At 53.9% G+C, this 18,122-nt stretch overlaps 1 protein-coding gene across 1 annotated transcript in view; it reads left to right on the top strand.

Annotated features, from left to right (window-relative positions):
• The window catches only part of CDH4 (cadherin 4), a 479,406-nt gene that overhangs the window by 435,865 nt on the left and 25,419 nt on the right, over positions 1–18,122 (top strand). Inside the window, exon 7 of the mRNA XM_018057599.1 lies at positions 6,893–7,065. Coding sequence (XP_017913088.1) covers positions 6,893–7,065 — 173 coding nt within the window. The remainder of the gene's footprint in view (positions 1–6,892; positions 7,066–18,122) is intronic.

Here is an 18,122-nt window from a genome sequence, read left to right as displayed (position 1 = left end):
TAAGAATTTAAATCTTTAGCCTCAGTGATTTGAGCAGAAAGCCAATTATGGGGCTGAATTAGTTTTCAAATTAAACTGCGATTTAAGGCTTGTGAAATTAATCCTTTAAGGCGCATGGCAGCGTTTGTACATGAACTCCTCGCTAGAGCCCAACCTCTGTCTTCTCCCCCTTTTCCTGTTGGCCTGATTAATAAAGAGATGTCCAGCATCTCAGGCAGCAGACGGCATGCCCTCTTAGATGAAAATGCAGAGCGATGTTCAGTTTCATTTGTTAAGATGAAGTCAGGCCTTTCTGCTGGGGAGGCAGGGAGACCCAAGGAGAAAGCCACAGAAGGTGATTCCCTCCTGGATCTCACAGCCCAGCTGGTGGGGAGAGGCTTAACTCCCAGGTTACGACAGAGGCTGCTGCAGTGAGCAGTCCCAGCAGTTGGTACCACGGTCAAACCGCTCCCTCCCATGGGTGGCCCAGGCTGCCTCTGCAGGTGTACCATGACACTGGGGCTACTGGGTGCTTATGGCTGCCCATGGACCAGACCTGCCCCACTGGAGAAGGGTCAGGCTTAGCCGGGGACTTGATGGCCAGGTCACGTCTTCCCAGACACTGGGGGCCAGCCCTGCTCACAACCCGAGGTGCGATGTAGCCACTGAACACTTGCTGGAGGGTTTAGGAAGGGGTGCCCTCGAGTGTAAGGAGAGTGAGTCACGGGACACGGGCCAGGGGCAGAGGTAGGGTGCTGCCCAGGTCAAGGCCTGGCCCCCAAGTCAGGAACCATCTCTGAGTGCCCACTGGGGGTGGCGCTGGGGGCTAGGACGAGTGCCCAGACCGCAAGCAGAGGCCATCTCCCCCAGGCAGCTCTCCAGGTTTCAGAAAGGAGCTCCTTCCACCTCGACCCCCCCTTCTTCTAGGAAGGAAGCGAAAATAACCCTGAGCCCTAGATCAGTTCCAGGGCCCCGAACACTTATATTTCATCTGGGTTTGTTGCCATGGCAACCCTGCCCTTGGCCTTTGGGCTCAGAGCACTTGGGCACGCCTGGGTCACCTGACCACAGAGCAGTGGCCGTGGACCTGCCAGGTTTTCAGAATCTGTTTTGAAGGAAACCAAATTGTGATTAAGGCTGAAAAAATGTCCCATCAGTTTTCCTTTTCAAAAATAACATTTTACCTTCTGATCATCAAGTAATAATGTTTGGAGGAAACTTGGGAGATATAGAGAAAATCACAAAGAAAAAAACGCCTTCTCCCATCTTGCCTGCCACGCAGATTGCCGTGAGCATGTCTGTCAAAGATCCCTCTGGTCTCCTCTCTGCATGAACACATTGTTATATTAAAGAACACAGTTTAGAAACTAGATTGTTCTCAATTTTGCTGTATATCATGAACACTTCAAGTGTTGAAATATTCTGGCTTTAAATGATTTCCATTGTGGGAATGTACCAGTTTATTCAGCCAGTTGTCAGACTTTCAGCATCAATTATTTTTTTTTAATTTATTTTTGGCTCTGCTGGGTCTTCACCACTTTGCATGGGCTTTCTCTAGTTGCAGCAAGCAGGGGCTACTCACCATCGTGGTGTGCGGGTTTCTCATTGCGGTGGATTCTCTTGTTGCAGAGCACGGGCTCTAGGGCATGCGGGCTCAGTAGTTGCAGCTGGTGGGCTCTAGAACAGCAGCCTTCAGCAACGGGCTTAGTTGCTTGGCAGCATGTGGAATCTTCCCAGCCAGGGATAGAATCCTTGTCCCCTGCATTGGCAGGCAGACTCTTTACCATTGAGCCACCAGGGAAGTTCTCAATTACCTATTAATTGTGCTCCTTGTTTGCACTGCTAGGTGTGAGCTTCACAGGTCAGGGACATTTTTCTCCTTTTATTTGAGACTATTGTTGATGCACACGCACTTGTGCAACAGAACACACACAGAGCCCACATCCACCTTCCCTGACAGTAATGTGGAAATAAAGACTGGCCAATGGGAACCAGCAGAGGCTGTGTGTTCAGAGCACTGGGTGGGGGAGGGGGGGAGGGGAGGGGTCACCAGCCACCATCACAGGCAGACTAGAAGGCGTGGAGAGGGCCTTGGGCATGCCCCAGTGGGGGCTGGGGGACCGGCAGTAGGGGCCTAGTGTGGGGCACCCTATGTGATTGACTAGGGGTTCATTTTGACTTTTCTGGCAGATTTGGGTTTTGTTTTTATTTGGCTGCATGGGACCTTAATTGTGGCACACGGGCTTTAGAGCACGGGCTCAGTACTTGCGGCACACGAGCTTAGTTGCCCTGCAGCATGTGGGATCTTGGCTCCTGTGTTCCCTGCATTCCAAGGCAGATTCTCAACCACTGGACCACCAGCGAAGTTCCTGGCTGATTTGTTTTTAATCTGCCTCTGATGACTCAGTTATCAGAGTCTCCCCTGGTCTGGTCCTGGTCAGTTCTTTTGCTGTTTTCAGACAGGTTTTGTCTTCCTGTGTGCCTCGTTCATCATGGGCAGAGCCCTGCATGTGAACAGTTGCCGTGGTGACTTGAGGCTGTGTGAGACGGTACCTGTCTCTGTGGAGGATGTGCTTTTGCTCCTGCCGGGGACGCTGGTAACCGAAGTCACCTTAACTAGAGCCATGCTCCTGCGAGGCCATCTCTTTCCCATTCACCCTCACCCCTGGAAGTGCACTGCCCTTCCAGATTAGCCCAAAGACTCAAGCATTTTCCAGGTGTTCCCCCCCACACACCCCATGGCAAGCCCTAAGCTCAGTATTTTCACCCCATTCCCATCAGTCTGTTGAAAGATCCATATAGCTCTTCGGCTGTCAGATTTGGAATCAGCAAACATCTCAAAAGGAAAGACGGCCCCGAGCCTGGGCTCCCCTTTCCAGCCAGCCCCCTCCAAGTCTGTGCCTCTGGTGTCTCTCTGCCCTGAGTGAGATGCTCTTATTGCATGTGAGGTCCAGCTTCTCTCATTTTCCTCGGAAGACTGGTTTAAAATAAACATTGTCCACCACTTGCTAAAAACAGGACTTCCTGGATTTATTTTAAATACTGAATGCCTCTGGGGAAATTCTACTGATAATTAAATTCATTAAAACTGGGTTTGCACACAATTCTTTGAGAATAGCCATTGCATGAAGCTAGGTGGGTGCGTTTGATGGACTTCTTCCTATGGCTTTCAAAACACAGACGTTGTGAATGTTTCCCCTAGAAGACACTCGATAAAGATGTGTGGAATGAAGGAATAAACATCCTAGTGGGTGTGCAACATCTTGGTCTGACTGTAGCCAATTCCCTCTGAAATCCAGCGAATGAGTTCATGTTGTCCCTGCCACCCTCGCCACTCCCCTACACACACTTCCAGCTGCCTGCAGCCTGTTCTCTGCATGTCTTTTGTTTCGTTTAATGATATATATTTTTAAGATTGATCTATTTACTTTTTTAATTTTTTGACCGTGGTGGGTCTTCGGAGCTGCATGTCAGCTTTCCCTGGTTGTGGCGAGCAGGGACTACTCCTCATTGTGGTGCCCAGGCTTCTAAGGTGGTGGCTTCTCTTGTTGCCAAGCACAGGCTCTAGGCACACAGGCTTCAGCAGTTGGAATGTGTGGGCTCAGTAGTTGTGGCTCTCAGGCTTAGTTGCCCTCCGTCACGTGGGATCTTCCTGGACCAGGGATTGAACCGATGTCCCCAGCCCTGCATTGCAAAGTGGATTCCTAGCCACTGGACCACTAGGGAAGCCCTCTGTGTGTCTTTAAAACATACATTCGACCCACTCTCCTGATGAAAACATCTCCCTGTGATCTTAGAACAAAGTCCAAAATCCTTGCCATGAGCCCAGCCTACCTCCAGCCCCATCACATGCCCCCACCTCTCTTTTCCTCAAACATCCAGAGCTCTTCTCTGCCCCAAGGCCTTTGTCTCCCCTGCCTAGAGTCCTGCCCTTGCTTCTCCACCCTACTGCCCTCATCTCTCAGGCCTGCCCTGCTTCCTCTGTAGTCCCCTCCCACCTAGTTACTCTACATGTTCACACAAGCATTCTTACCCCCTCCAAAGCCCTCACCCCAGCTCCAAGGATCTGTCTCCTGTGCGTTCTGCCCATCTTCACTGGCCTGTTAGGGGTGGGACCACAGCCATATGGTTGTTCCCTACATACTGAGCACAGAGCCCGGAGTCTGCACACAGCAAGTGCTCACTCAGTAACTGAGGGGCAAGTGAAGTGAAAGTCACTCAGTCATGTCCAACCCTTTGTGACCCCATGGGCTATAACCTGCCAGGCTCTCTGTCCATGGAATTCTCCAGACAAGAGTACTGGAGTTGGGTAGCTGTTTTCTTCTCCAAGGGATCTTCCCGGCCCAGGAAATGAACCAGGGTCTCCTGCCCTGCAGACAGATTCTTTATGAGCTGAGCCACCAGGAAATTGAGGGCTAAGCATCCCCATACACTGGAATATTATTCAGCCATAAAGAGGAATGAACCCTGAAATCATTAGCCTCAGAGAAAGACACCAGATGCAAAGGCCACATGGTATATGATTTCATTGATAAGCCATGCTCAGAAGAGGCCAATCCATAGAAACAGAAAGTGGACGTGTGTTTCCGGGGGCTGGGAAGGAGGATGTGGGGAAACTCTTAGTGGGCACAGATTTATTTGGGGGGATGATGGAATGCTCTGGAACTATATACTTTCTGCTGACAATGGCACAACAACTGAAGATGCCAGAATACACGGACTTGTGCGCTTCAAAAGCGTGAATTTTCTGATGCGTGGATTACATGTTGATTAAAAAAAAACTATAAATCTGAGGATTCTATGAGTGGGCAGCAGGGGCTGCAGGCCTAGAGCGCCTTTCCTCCCACAGCGTCGAGCCCCACCCAGCGAGGATGTCCTGTCTTTCAGTCATGAAAAGGCAGGTCCTGAGCCCACTAGTCTCTGGTTGGAGGATGAGGATAGAAAAACCTGAGCCCTGTAAAACAGATTTCCACCTTCCTCTTGCTGTTTGCCTTCTTTTCTGTTTCCATAAAACGCATCTGCCTTGAGAAACTTTTATTCAGTTAAAGTCGACAGCAAAGCTGACTCTGTGTCAGGCCCTCCCTGCACGGGGGGTAGGAGAGGCTGGACAGGCACGCAAGAAGACCTGCCGGGCACACACCTCGTGCAGTGAGAGACTCCAGGAGCGTCCAGGAGAGACCCCTGCCTCGACCATGGAAGTGTCTACACCACTGTCCACCCAGCTCCCCGTGCAGCACCAGCCCAGAGCAAATGCCTAGCATGTGTCTGATGAATAAAGCCCCCTGCCCATTACCACCCTGGATCCCAACAGGCCTGGAGGACCCCAGCCCCAAGCCAAGTTCAGCCTCAGCATAAGCCAGCACATTAAAGAAGGACCCAGTGGAGGATGGTGCCCACACTCCCTCACCCCTATGGGCCCTCGACAGCACACTATTCCAACCTGGGAACAAGGAGCTGAACCAAGAACATGCAGATGAGGACAAAGGCAGCGTACCCCAGGCCCCAGAGGCAGGTGCAGGGCTGGAGCCCATGCCAGTCAGAACTCCAGGTTGCAAGCAACAAAGTTAGTATAGTGTTAGTTCAGTCGTGTCTGACTCTTTGTGACCCCATGGACTGTAGCCCACCAGGCTCCTCTGTCCATGGGATTCTCTAGGCAGGAATACTGGAGTGGGCTGCCATTCCGTTCTCCTGACCTCTCCCTTCCCTTCCCTTTTTCCTGACCCGGGGATCAAACCTGGGTCTCCTGCATTGCAGGCAGATTCTTTACCATCTGAGCCCCCAGGGAAGCCTAAAATAGCATAAGACAAGGAGGGAAATATGTTCTAATATTGGTTCAGGTGTACAAAGCATCCGTAAGGGACCTTCCCCTCAATCTTGCTGTGAACCTAAAACTGCTTAATAAAGAAAAGTCTTCATTTTTTTCTGTATACAGATAAGAGCTTCAGGTGCAACTTGACCCAGGGGCTGCCCAGTGAGAGGTGGTCACTTGAGCCTGCTGTGGCTTTGTTTCCTCTGAGATGGCCCTGTCCTTCAGTTTCTATCTCTGTTGCCAAAAAGTGACAACAGCCTCCAACCTCACACGCTGGCCCAGCCAAGTCCAGGGGCAGGGATGGCACACTGAATTCCTAGAAACCCCAAAAAGCATATGCCCTTGCTCCCAAGCTCTGACTGGTCAGCCCACTGCTGACCTGATCACTGTGGCCAGGGGTGGAGGGTATGCTGATCTAGCCAGGGCCTCCCAGTGGGGAAGGGTAGACACCAACAGGAACGCCATACCCTGCTCTCAGGAGGCGGGGAACTCTCCCGGGGTGTCCTCTGCAGACCTCGACCCTGGCGCCTGGTGGGGAATGGGTGCTGAGCTGGGGGAGGGTGTAGGTACTCACACCTCTGGGCTTGCACACCCCGAATTTACTCCACCTGCCTCTGCATCCGTGTGCAGAGCATCCCCTCTGCGGGGTCTCTTCTCACTTAGCATCCTCCAGTGCCTATTAGGCACCTTCAGGACACAGCCCTGTTTCCTTACTATGTGCTGAGCCCCTCCATGCCAGCTGGGGCCTTGGGCTGTGTGGCTCAGGAGGGGATGTGCTGGGTTTTGAGCCAGAATTGTGTGCTGCACTGACCCTGGGTGGCTTCCTCTCCTGATGAAGTCAGAGAGAGCAGAGACCTCAGAGCAGACTTGAGCCTGGGAAGAAGGCCCCACCCCCATGGTTCTGCAGGGGGTTATGGGGGTGGGGGGAGGGACAGACACATTCCCCAGGACCTGGCAGCAGTCCAGCCCACAGGTGAAGAATGAGACACACCACATCCAGCCTCCAGGAAGATATGACTGCGGGAGACATATGCTGGGGTGCGTGCGAGGGGCAGCGGCGGGCGTGGCAGGCAAGTCCCACATGAGCTGCCATCTCTGTTGCAGGCACCTACGTGATGACAGTCACAGCCAACGACGCGGATGATGCCACCACAGCCAACGGGATGGTGCGCTACCGGATCGTGACCCAGACCCCGCAGAGCCCCTCCCAGAACATGTTCACCATCAACAGTGAGACCGGCGACATCGTGACAGTGGCTGCTGGCCTGGACCGAGAGGTGAGGTGGGCGCCGTGGGGCTGGGGCACGACCTCCCCCTGCAGTCTGTGTGGGAGAGGATGACCCAGAGGGAGCTCACTGCGGGCTTGCGTGGAATGGTGATGTTCGCTGCTGCTGCCACCAGAGGAATGGAGGAGGGGGGGTCATGTGTTCATGCAGTGGATGACATGTTTATGGTCTGGATCGTGTGTTTATATGATGTGGGTCACATTTATGTAAAGTGGATCATGTTTATGTGATTGGATCACATGCTTATATGAAGTTCAGTTCAGTCACTCAGTCGTGTCCAACTCTGCAACCCCATGAATCGCAGCACGCCAGGCCTCCCTGTCCATCGCCAACTCCCGGAGTTCACTCAGACTCGCGTCCATCAAGTCAGTGATGCCATCCAGCCATCTCATCCTCTGTCGTCCCCTTCTCCTCCTGCCCCCAATCCCTCCCAGCATCAGTCTTTTCAAATGAGTCACCTCTTTGCATGAGGTGGCCAAAGTACTGGAGTTTCACCTTTAGCATCATTCCTTCCAAAGAACACCCAGGGTTGATCTCCTTTACAATGGACTGGTGGATCTCCTTGCAGTCCAAGGGACTCTCAAGAGTCTTCTCCAACGTGTGTGTATTATGTGGATCGTGTGTTTATATGATGTGGATCGTGTGTTGATATGAGGTGGATCATGTTGATATGAAGTGGATTGTGTGTATATACAGTGGACTGTGTGTATATTCAGTGGATCACACGTATAAGTAGTCGGTTTCGCATATATATATAGTGGATTGCGTGTGAATATGGAGAAGATCACGTTATGTACAGTGGATCGTGTGTTTATATGCAGTAGATCACGTGTGGGGGGTGTATATAGAGTAGACCCTGTGTATATGCAGTGGGCTGCATGTATGGGCAGTGGGCTGTGTCCACAAGCTGTTGTGAATGGATGAGGTAAAGCTAACTATGAAGAAGTCGGAGGCTTCTCAGAAAAGATGGCCTTGCTCTGAGCCTTGGAGGTTCATATAATCAGTTATATTTCCTCCCCTTTGGGACTAAAGACCCACTTTTTCTGAACACTGCACACCACCTGTTTAACTGGTTCTGAGCAATCAAAAATTTTCACTGAGCACCAACTTTGTGCTGGAAACCACCGAGGGTGCCAGAGAGTAGTGGGCAGTGACTGCTTGTGTGGGGCTGACTTCGCAGGAGGGAGGAGCGGGTGAGGGGGGACAATCCCCACCAGATAAATGAGTCCAGGTAGCGGCGTGGCTTATAAGGGAATGGCATCATGTGCCGTCCACAAAGGACTGGGGCGAGGGTGTCCACGGAGGCCCCGTCCTGGTTTCGGGAAGGGTGCGTATGAGTGTCCCAGGGCTGTCCTGACAAAGGAAGTGTGTCCTCTCACAGTGCTGGAGACCATGAGTCCAAGATGCTGGCAACTTTGGGCTCCAGCCCGGCAGAGCAGAGAGTCCCACCCACCTCCCCCAGGGCACAGATCCACTCCCCCGCCCAGCACAGCCTCGCGGGCCTCCACCACCTCTAAAGAGCCCCTGCTCATTGCTAGATGAGCCTGGACTTCAGGTGAAGGAAGCAGAGAGGCGAGAGCAGGTGATACCAGCCCTTGGCCCCGATCGCCCAGCCTGCTGAGCCATCACCTGCCCTATTTGAGATAATGAGCAGCCCGCTGCAGTCCTGCTGGGAGCCTGGCTGCAGTTTCAGGCTTGGAGGAGAGAAGAGGTGTTTCTGGGGCCTCTGTCCCAAGGAGAGAGGGCAGCACCCAGGGGACCTTCAGCAGAGCAGGGAGACCCCAGCTGGGAAAGCTCGGGGAAGCTGCTGATTCCAAAGGCACGGAGCGGCTCTGAACACCATGCCCCTGCTTTCCCCTGCGAGCGGCCTGCGGGCTGTCCCTGGTTTGCCTTTACCTACGAATAACCAGGCAGGTGTGGAATGGGACAGACGGAGGACGGGTGGTCAGCCAGAAGCAGGAGGAGGTGTGGGCATGCCTGCTACTCGTGCAAGCGTGTGCTGAGCTCATGTGTGGCAGAGCCTGTTCCAGACAGTGGGGCGCCCCGGGGGCCTCAGCACGGACCAAGCACTGCGCGCGTCGTCACATCTTAGTCCTTGAAACTGCCCTGGGGGGACTCCTGGAGCAGCGTTTCTTTCCAGATGAGAAAGGCAAGGCTGCAGGGCTCCTAGCTGCCCAGGGCCATGGGGTCTCAGAGCTCAGCCCCCATACCATAAACTGTCCATTGTTGTCTGAAGTTCACTTTTAACTGAGCAGGCTCTGTTTTTGTTTGCTCTGGCAACCGACCCTGAAGCAGCTGCCCACTCTGGGCCCAGGTAGGGGCAGGGGTACCTCTTGGAGAGTTCAGAGTGTGTACCTCCTCCTGCATACCCCCTCCTTGGGATCCGCAGCACCCGGCTAGCTGCCCGGCACATGATGGACCAGCTGGTGTTCTGGGACCAGCCTGGCTTCGAGTTCTCAGAGACCCAACCACATGGGAAGAAACAGCCTGGGCGGTGCCTGGCCCCATGTCCTCTGGCCTCTGATCAGCTCAGTCCCACCCCTGAGGCTGGCCTCTCCTTTGGGACCGCTCCTGGGTCAGTCATAGGCACCTCACTGGCTGCCCCCTCAAAATCTCCTCCCCGCAGCTCCCCCCAGAACAGGTAGTTGCTGAATCTTAAGCGGGTCAAGTGAAATAATTAAGCACAAGCTGTCTGCACTAATTAGTGCATCCACGGACCAGCACTGCGATTATCCTGAGACAGCTGCTGGCCACTCCTCCCGCCGCTTTCCCCACTGTGGGGCGAGCCCTCAGGTGTGCGGGGGCAGCCTGGGAGGGCCCAGCCCAGGAAAGGGCAGCCCCGCAGACAGAGGGAGGGGGAGGGTGGACCCGGACAAGGGCGGAAGGACAGCACCCGAGGCCCGCCGCCCTTGAGCTCCTCGGCCCTGGTATCCCACGGCCTGGCCCCACCACCACCACGCAGGCTCTGTCTCCACCCCTCCCCTCTCCTGCCACTGGGCTCGCTGGCCTCTTCCATCTGGTTCTTCCCATGTTCTCACCAGATGTCACCTCCTCAGGGAAGCCCCCCAGACTCCCCTTCTCTCACTGAACCTGCAGTTCCTACAGAGCCCAGTGTGGGGCAGATACTCTCTGGACTTTTCTTCTTTGCTGGGGGTCCCCTCCTGTGGGCCTGCATGACCCATGTCATATGCATGCGCCTCTCTCCCAGCACCCCTGTACCCCACCATCAGGGCAGTGTCCCCACAGGAGACGTGACCCAAGGGGGTGGCCAGTGTCCCCAGCTCCAGTGAGGGACAGGGAGAGACTTGGTGAGGGGCCGAGAGAAGGCTCCATCCCCAGGGCCCAGGTCATGTGAGGCCAGGATAAGGACACAGTGTGGCTGGACGGGTGAGCTGGAGGCTTGGTGGCCCAGAGGGAGGGCCCACAGCCAGCCTGTCTGGGGCCACACAGGCACCTGGGACCACTGGGAGCTGGGGGAACGAGGATGGTGGCCTGGGGCTTGGAGCCACACAGGGAGTGGGTCAGAGAATGCACACAGGGTTGGGGGGCTTGCTCTGAGCCTCCCCCAGGGAGATGGTCATTCACGTGGGCGGTGGGGAGAGGGAGGGAGCAAGGTGGTGTTCACTGGGCACCTACTGTGTACCATGCACTCCCGATACAACTGCACTAAGACAAGCCCCTGGGGCAGCCAGTGCCCAGTTGCTGGGGGTGCCATCCACTACACCGTCCGCTTTCTGTCCCGAGCTGCCTGCTGTGGGTGGGATGCTCTGGCTGGCAGTGGCCGGTGTGTCTCCACTTAGAAACAGACCTTGCAGGGCCTCGGCTGCACGTGTGTGGAGGGCGCACCCACGCTGGGTGGGAACTCAGCCTGCCACGCCCTGCCCATGTGGTTTCCCAACACGACCTGTGGCTTAAACGTACAAAGGACCACAGGCAGGGCCTTTCTGCTCTCTTTGAAGGATGCTGACCATCCCCAGCCCCACTCCTGTGGACAGAGGTTTCCCCTTGGTGGGGAAACACTGCACATACTTCTCTCAGAACTGGCTTCCTGTTTGCAGAGTAAGTCGTCTTTAGAAAGGAGGAAAATCCACAAACGTAATTGCCACTGTGTCTAATTAGGCAGAGCTATGTAAATCGAGCATTTCTACATGATTAAAATGTCAGGAGAGCCGGGGTGACACAGGAGCAGCTGAGTGTCTCTCGCAGCCCCGTCATCGGAGGGGCCCCTCTCGCTAATCCTGCTCATCTGCCTCCCTCCTAATTAGAATATTTATGGCCTGATAAGCCAGGCAGGTGGTGCTCTGGAGGGAGGGTAGTCACTGGGCTATGTGATCTGCCCATCCAGCTCCATCCTTGAACTGCTGACCATGGGTGGCTCACCATCTTGAAACTTCTTTCTCCCAAAGGTGGGCCAAATTCACCATATTATGGTTCATATATTTTTCAAGCGTCTCCACCCTATGTGGCCATCAGATGAGATTTCACAGAGTGATAAAGATGGCTTATCCCCGGGCCAATGATGATAGTGACCTCCACTAACTTTACGAATTCACTCATGAGACTCAGCTCAGGTGGAAAACATTCTTAGTGACAAGACCAGCATCCCCCCCTTACTCACAAGAAGCATCATGACAGGCCACATGGGAAATTCCAAAAATCTGTTTTCCTGGAAAATGTGCTCCCTGTAAGACTATAGCAGGCATCAAGGGGAGTGGGGTCAGCGGTGGTCTTGGACCAGGCAGAGTTTGGTGTGTGTCATTTAGTCACTAAGTTGTGTCTGACTCTTTGTGACCCCATGGATTGCAGGGTGCCAGGCTTCCCTGTCCACTAATCCCAAAGTTTGCTCAAGCTCATGTTCATTAAGTCAGTGATGCCATCCAACCATCTCATCCTCTGTTGCCCTCTTCTCCTCCTGCCCTCAATCTTTCCCAGCATCAAGGTCTTTTCCAATGAGTCAGCTCTTCACATCAGGTGACCAAAGTATTGGAGCTTCAGCATCAGTCCTTCCAATGAATATTCAGGGTTGATTTCCTTTAGGGACTGACTGCTTGGATCTCCTTGCTGTCCGAGGGACTCGCAAGAGTCTTCTCCAGCACCACAGTTCAAAGCATCAGTTCTTTGGTGTTCAGCCTCCTTTATGGTTCAGCTCACATCTATACATAACTACTGAAAAATCCATAGCTTTGACAATACAGACCTTTGTCGGCAAAGGAGTGTCTCTGCTTTTTAATATGCTGTCTAGGTTGGTCATAGCTTTCCTTCCAAGGAGCAAACGTTTTATCATGGCTGCAGTCACCATCCGCAGTGATTTTGGAGCCCAAGAAAATAAATCTGTCACTGCTTCTACTTTTTCCCCTTCTATTTGCCATGAAGTGATGGAACAGGATGCCATGATCTTAGATCTAATCCCTTGAATCTATTTGTCACCTCCACTGTATAATCATAAGGGATTTGATTTAGGTCACATCTGAATGGCCTAGTGGTTTTCCCTGTGTGTCGTAGTCACTCAGTCATGTCCAACTCTGTGACCCCGTGGACTGTGGCCCACCAGGCTCCTGAGCCACAGTCAACTCCAGGTCTTGTTTTTGCTGACTATATAGAAGTTCTCCATCTTCACCTGCAAAGAATATAATCAGTCTGATTTCAGTACTGACCATTTGGTGATGTCCATGTGTAGAGTCACCTCTTTTGTTGGAAAAGGGTATTTGCTATGACCAGTGTGTTCTCTTGGCAAAACTCTGTTAACCTTTGCCCTGCTTCATTTTTTACTCCGAGGCCAAACTTGCCTGTTACTCCAGGTATCTCTTGACTTCCTACTTTTGCATTCCAGTCCCCTGTGATGAAAGGATATCTTTTTTGGTGTTAGTTCTAGAAGGTCTTGTAGGTCTTCACAGAACTGGTCAACTTCAGCTCTTTGGCATTAGTGGTTGGGGCATAGACTTGGATTATTGTGATGATGAATGGTTTGCCTTAGAAGTGAACAGAGATCATTCTCTCATTTTTGAGACTGCACCCAAATACCGCATTTTGGACTCTTTTGTTGACTATGCTGCTAAGTCACTTCAGTCATGTCCAACTCTGTGCGACCCCATGGATGGCAGCCCACCAGGCTACCTCATCCCTGGGATTCTCCAGGCAAGAACACAGGAGTGGGTTGCCATTTCCTTCTCCAATGCATCAAAGTGAAAAGTGAAAGTGAAGTCGCTCAGTCGTGTCCAACCCTCAGCGACCCCATGGACTGCAGCCTTCCAGGCTCCTCCGTCCATGGGATTTTCCAGGCAAGAGTACTGGAGTAGGGTGCCATTGCCTTCTCCATTGTTGACTATGAGGGCTACTCTATTTCTTCCAAGGGATTCTTGCCCACAGTAGTAGATGTAATGGTCATCTGAATTAAATTCACCCATTCATGTCTGTTTTAGTTCACTGATTCCTAACAGGTCAGTGTTCACTCTTACCATTTCCTGCTTGACCACCTCAATTTACCTTGATTCATGGACGTAACATTCCAGGTTCCTATGCAATATTGTTCTTTACAGCATTGGACATGATTTTTACCACCAGACACATCCACAGCTGAGCGTTGTTTCTGCTTTGGCCCAGCCACTTCATTCTTTCCGGAGCTATTAGTAATTGCCCTTCACTCTTCCCCGGTAGCATATTGGACACCTACCAGCCTGGGGGGCTTATCTTCCAATGTCGTGTCTTTTTGCCTTTTCATATGTTCACGGGGTTCTTGAGGCAAGAATACTGGAGTGGGTTGCCATTTCCCCTTCTAGTGGATCATGTTTTGTCAGAACTCTCCACTGTGGTCCATCCATCTTGTGTAGCCCTGCACCGTTGAGTTACCATAGCTTCATTCAGTTACACAAGTCCCTTTATCATGACAAGGCTGGGATCCACGAAGGGGGTTCAATATATCCCACTGGCAATCCTTGAATCATTTTTGCCAAACATTATTTTTAAGACACCGAATGTGGCTCTGTGGTCTCAAGAAAAAAAAAAATTGCCCATTGAATCCACTGACCCCCCTCACATTGGGTCCTCACCCCTGAAGTCATTGCACCCAAAAAAAAACAGAGGGAAGAAGAATAGTGATCCTAGGAGGGCCTCAGGGCTCCAGCTTGCCTCTGAGACTGGCCTCACCCGTGCCGTCCAAGAGTCTGCTGAGTCACAGGATGGTCCTGCAGACGTGGGGGTCTGGCAGCGAGCAGGGCAACCCCTCCAGGACCCACGGCCCGTGCATTCGTATTCACGGGGACCCTCAATACCACACTCCTGGCCACACTGAGTCCAGCTGGTTCCCAGGGTTTTCCAGATGTCACCTCCCTCCACTTAATGTTGTCACAGTGGGAAATCAGCCCCAGGGAAAGCAGATGACAGCACTTCCTTTAGAGAAAGATGAGAAATGCAAAACAAAAGCCAGGGTCTGTGCTGAGTTCTCTGATGGATTCTCTCCATGCGGGACAGAGCCCTCGAGGCCACAGAGCAGCCGCCCACAGAGCATGCCGGGAGTGGCCCAGGCCCTCAGGCCCATACCTGTTTCTGGGGCTTAGCTGCCCCGAGGCATGTGCAATCTTCCCACACCAGGATTTGAACCTGTGTCTCCTGAACTGGTAGGTAGATTCTTTACCACTGAGCCACCAGGGAAGCCCTGGATTCTCACTCTTGACAGTGGCTTTTAAGAGAAGCAGCAGCAGACCTGGGCCTAGAGTCTGGAGCCACCAGGAAGATGGACTGAGGTCCCACCAGGCACAGGCCATCTTCCCATCCAGGTCAGGGTGGTGCCACCTGGTGAAGCTGTGGGTGCGGAGTGGGTGCCCTGTGAGGCTGTTCAGCATGCGGTCAGCCTGCAGGCCCAGCATGGGATGTGGGTGCCTGGGGACCCCACAGGCAGGAGTGGAGTGTTGGCACCTGGAAATGTCATTTGGGTCTGTGAAGCCCACTGTGTTCACGTGGGTGGGTCGGCGGCGTTTGGCACCTCTGCAGCACTGTGCTCCCTCCCCACCCCCTGGACCACTGTCTACCTCAGGGCCTTTCTAGCCCTGAAGGATATCTGGGTGCCAGCAGTGACTCCCCACCCTCAGCCCCCCAGGCCAGGCCCTCCCAGTGGAGCAGCCTGCTTTGAGCATTTCCTACAACGTTAGCCTTTGCAGGTCTGGCCGTTCTCACTGAGCATCTAGCGTTCAAGGTCTGTCCACACTGTGGCTGGGGTCAGTGCTTCACCCCTTTTCAGGGCTGAATCGTATTCTGCTGCTGACAGGCACATTTGCTAGTCCCATCGTTAACTGGCGGGTGTTCAGACCACTCCCCATGACAGGTGCTGCTGTGATCACAGATCAGCCCCTGCTTGGATGCCTGTTCTCGTCCTCTTGGGCATATGCCTAGACATGGACTTGTGGTCAAAAGGCGACTCTGTGAATTCCCAGGACCCACTGCCTATTTTCCATGGTGGCCACACTCTCCATCCCTTTTGGGACAAGTCTCAATGCGCTTGCGTGAACAGGTCATCAGCCTTGTGGCTCATCCCACACCCAGGGCCCATCTAGTGGGTCCCCAGTTGTGTTCTCAGGCCCTGAGGACACCCACAGGCTGAGCACATGAGAACCAGACCCAGGCAGGCGGTTAGGCTGCACTGTCTCCAGGGACAGGCTGGCCCAGTCCCAGGAGCAGCGGGGCAGCAGGGTCCAAGCTGCGTGCCCTGGAAGCCCCAAGTGGAGAGGGCCGAGAGTGGAGGGTGCAAGAATCTTTGATGCTTTTCTGGGGCAGGCCAACCAGCTGCATTATTGATGGATGTTCTGCAAAATTTAAATGCTGAGCTACGGGGCGGTGAGTGAAAACCCCAGAGACTCCCGCTTGCAGTTTTCTTCCCTTCTCCTGAAGTTGGAAATGGTCAGATCACGTTTTAATGAATTCACTGCAGCCCTACTGCTGCCCGGCTCTGAGGGCTCTGCACCTGGCAGGAGCAGGGGGACTGCTGGGCAGCTGCCAGGCTGACCAGCAGGGGCACCTGCTCAGTACGCCCCCTGGTGGCCGCAGCTATCAACAACCATCCTTCAGCGGGTGGCCCACACCCCCACCTCCCTCCAGCTCCGCTGGGGTGGGCGTGTCATAGGGAGAGCAGAGGTGGAGGAGGAACGCTGGCCGTTGACTGGTCCAGAGCTGGGCCCAGGGTCCTCTCTGAGTCCCAGGGGAGCCCAAGAAGAGGGTTGCTGGAGTCCAGGATCCAGTCGCCACATGGCTCACCAGTTCCGACCTGAGAATCCAGTTTGATCACCTGCAAAGTGGGGATGGTATTGCACCCTATTCCCCAGGGCTGGCTGAAGGACAGGTGGGGATACTGCGTGTGGTCTGTGGATCCACCAGCAGGAGGCACTAGAACCACCCTGAAAACAGCCCCACACAGTCCACCAACTCCAGGGCCCCTCCCTGGCCTCATGCAAATGGTGACAAGCATGCTAAGGCCACGAAGCAAGGCCCAAGGAAGGCTTTTTATATAAAAACATCAACTCTCTTACCCATGCTAGACCCTCCCAACAAGTAAAGCTGGAACATTTGCAAGAGGGTTTCTGTCCAGGGATGTTTCCCAGGTTCTACCTGGGCCCCACCACCCACCCTCAGGTGACCATTATGAAGTCTGTAAAGTATACTTTCTAAAGCTAAAGCCACAGCAGAGGCTGGCCCGCATTCCCCTAGTGCCCCCGCGATGACCTGTCTGAGCTCAGCAAGGCTGGCTGGATCTCAGAGGCCCCACCCATGGGGCCTCTGGATTTTCTTTCTGCACCCCGCACTCCCCTCACCACACAGCCTAGAAGGACCCCACCGCTGCCACCACCTGGCTCCCAAAAGCAGGACCGGCATGCCGTCTAGTGGCGGCTGTCTGTACGATACACACTTGCACAGGCACCAACGTGCACACACTCCCAGGCATGCACACGCAGACACACCGCACGTCCACACAAGCATACACATATGCACATGCCTGGACACGTACATGTCTGTGCACACACACTGGTATACACATGCATACATATGGGTCCAAAACCACAGGCATACACACAGGAACGCGAGCTTGCACACGCATATACACCCATGCACACACACACACGAAGTGCCCCCGCGTCTCTGAGACGGTTTGGCTCTCCAGTGTCGTCTTAGGGCCGCAGCCCATAATGGTCGCAATGTAGAGGCGGTGACTCCACAATTAAAGATAAGACTGGAGGGGCGCCTTCTCGCTGTAGTCACATGACAGCAGTGTCACGGGGTGAGCACCTTCCCTCCTCTGCTCTGGTTAAGCCCCTCCCTTTGCTGTGGGGTCGGAGCCAAGGTGGGGTGAAGTCCCTCCTCTCAGCCCTCCAGCCTGGGTCTCCCTCCCTCCCTCCCTCCCACCAGGCAGTCACATGGGCAGAGTCCCAATGCTGAGGCCATGGGATCGCAGCACAGCCTCTCCCAGCAGGGTCTCGCCATCTGCTTCAAGGAAGGCCAGCGTGGGGATGGGGCTGTTTCGGGGGCCTCGGTCCCTCCAGTGGCCTGGGAAGGGCAAGCTGAGGCCTTGGTTCCTGGGGTGACCACACACTATGTGCCGTCAAATGACAGCTGTCGGGAGGAGGGGTCTGAGACCAAGGTTGGGCCGTGCTGGCTCCTTCTGGAGGGTCATGAAACACTGTCTGTGCATCCGCTGGCTTCCAGTCATGCTACGGCCCTTGGCATCCTTGGCTTGTGGTCGCTCCAGCCTCTGCCCCATCTCATGTGTCCTCTGCCCTCATCGTCTCTTACTGGACACCTGTTGTTGCACTGGGCTGCCCTGACCCAGAGGGCCCAGGTCCATCTCAACCTTCACTTTATCTAAAAGGCTCATGATGGACTTGGGACCACAACTTAACCAATCACCAGGTTGTCCTATCATCTCTTTACTGTCCCTGAAGAATGACCTCTGCTGGCCACTGAGAGCAGGGTAGGAACAGAGGTGGGCAGCTGGGGCCCAGGAGCCAAGCGCCATCTGTCTCGGGCCAGCCGTGTGGCCCACGTGTGACCTGTTTAGTGAGGAGTTG

Source organism: Capra hircus, chromosome 13, assembly GCF_001704415.2.
Source record: "Capra hircus breed San Clemente chromosome 13, ASM170441v1, whole genome shotgun sequence".
NCBI classification, from domain to species: domain Eukaryota; kingdom Metazoa; phylum Chordata; class Mammalia; order Artiodactyla; family Bovidae; genus Capra; species Capra hircus.
This window is presented reverse-complemented; position numbering and strand designations above follow the sequence as displayed.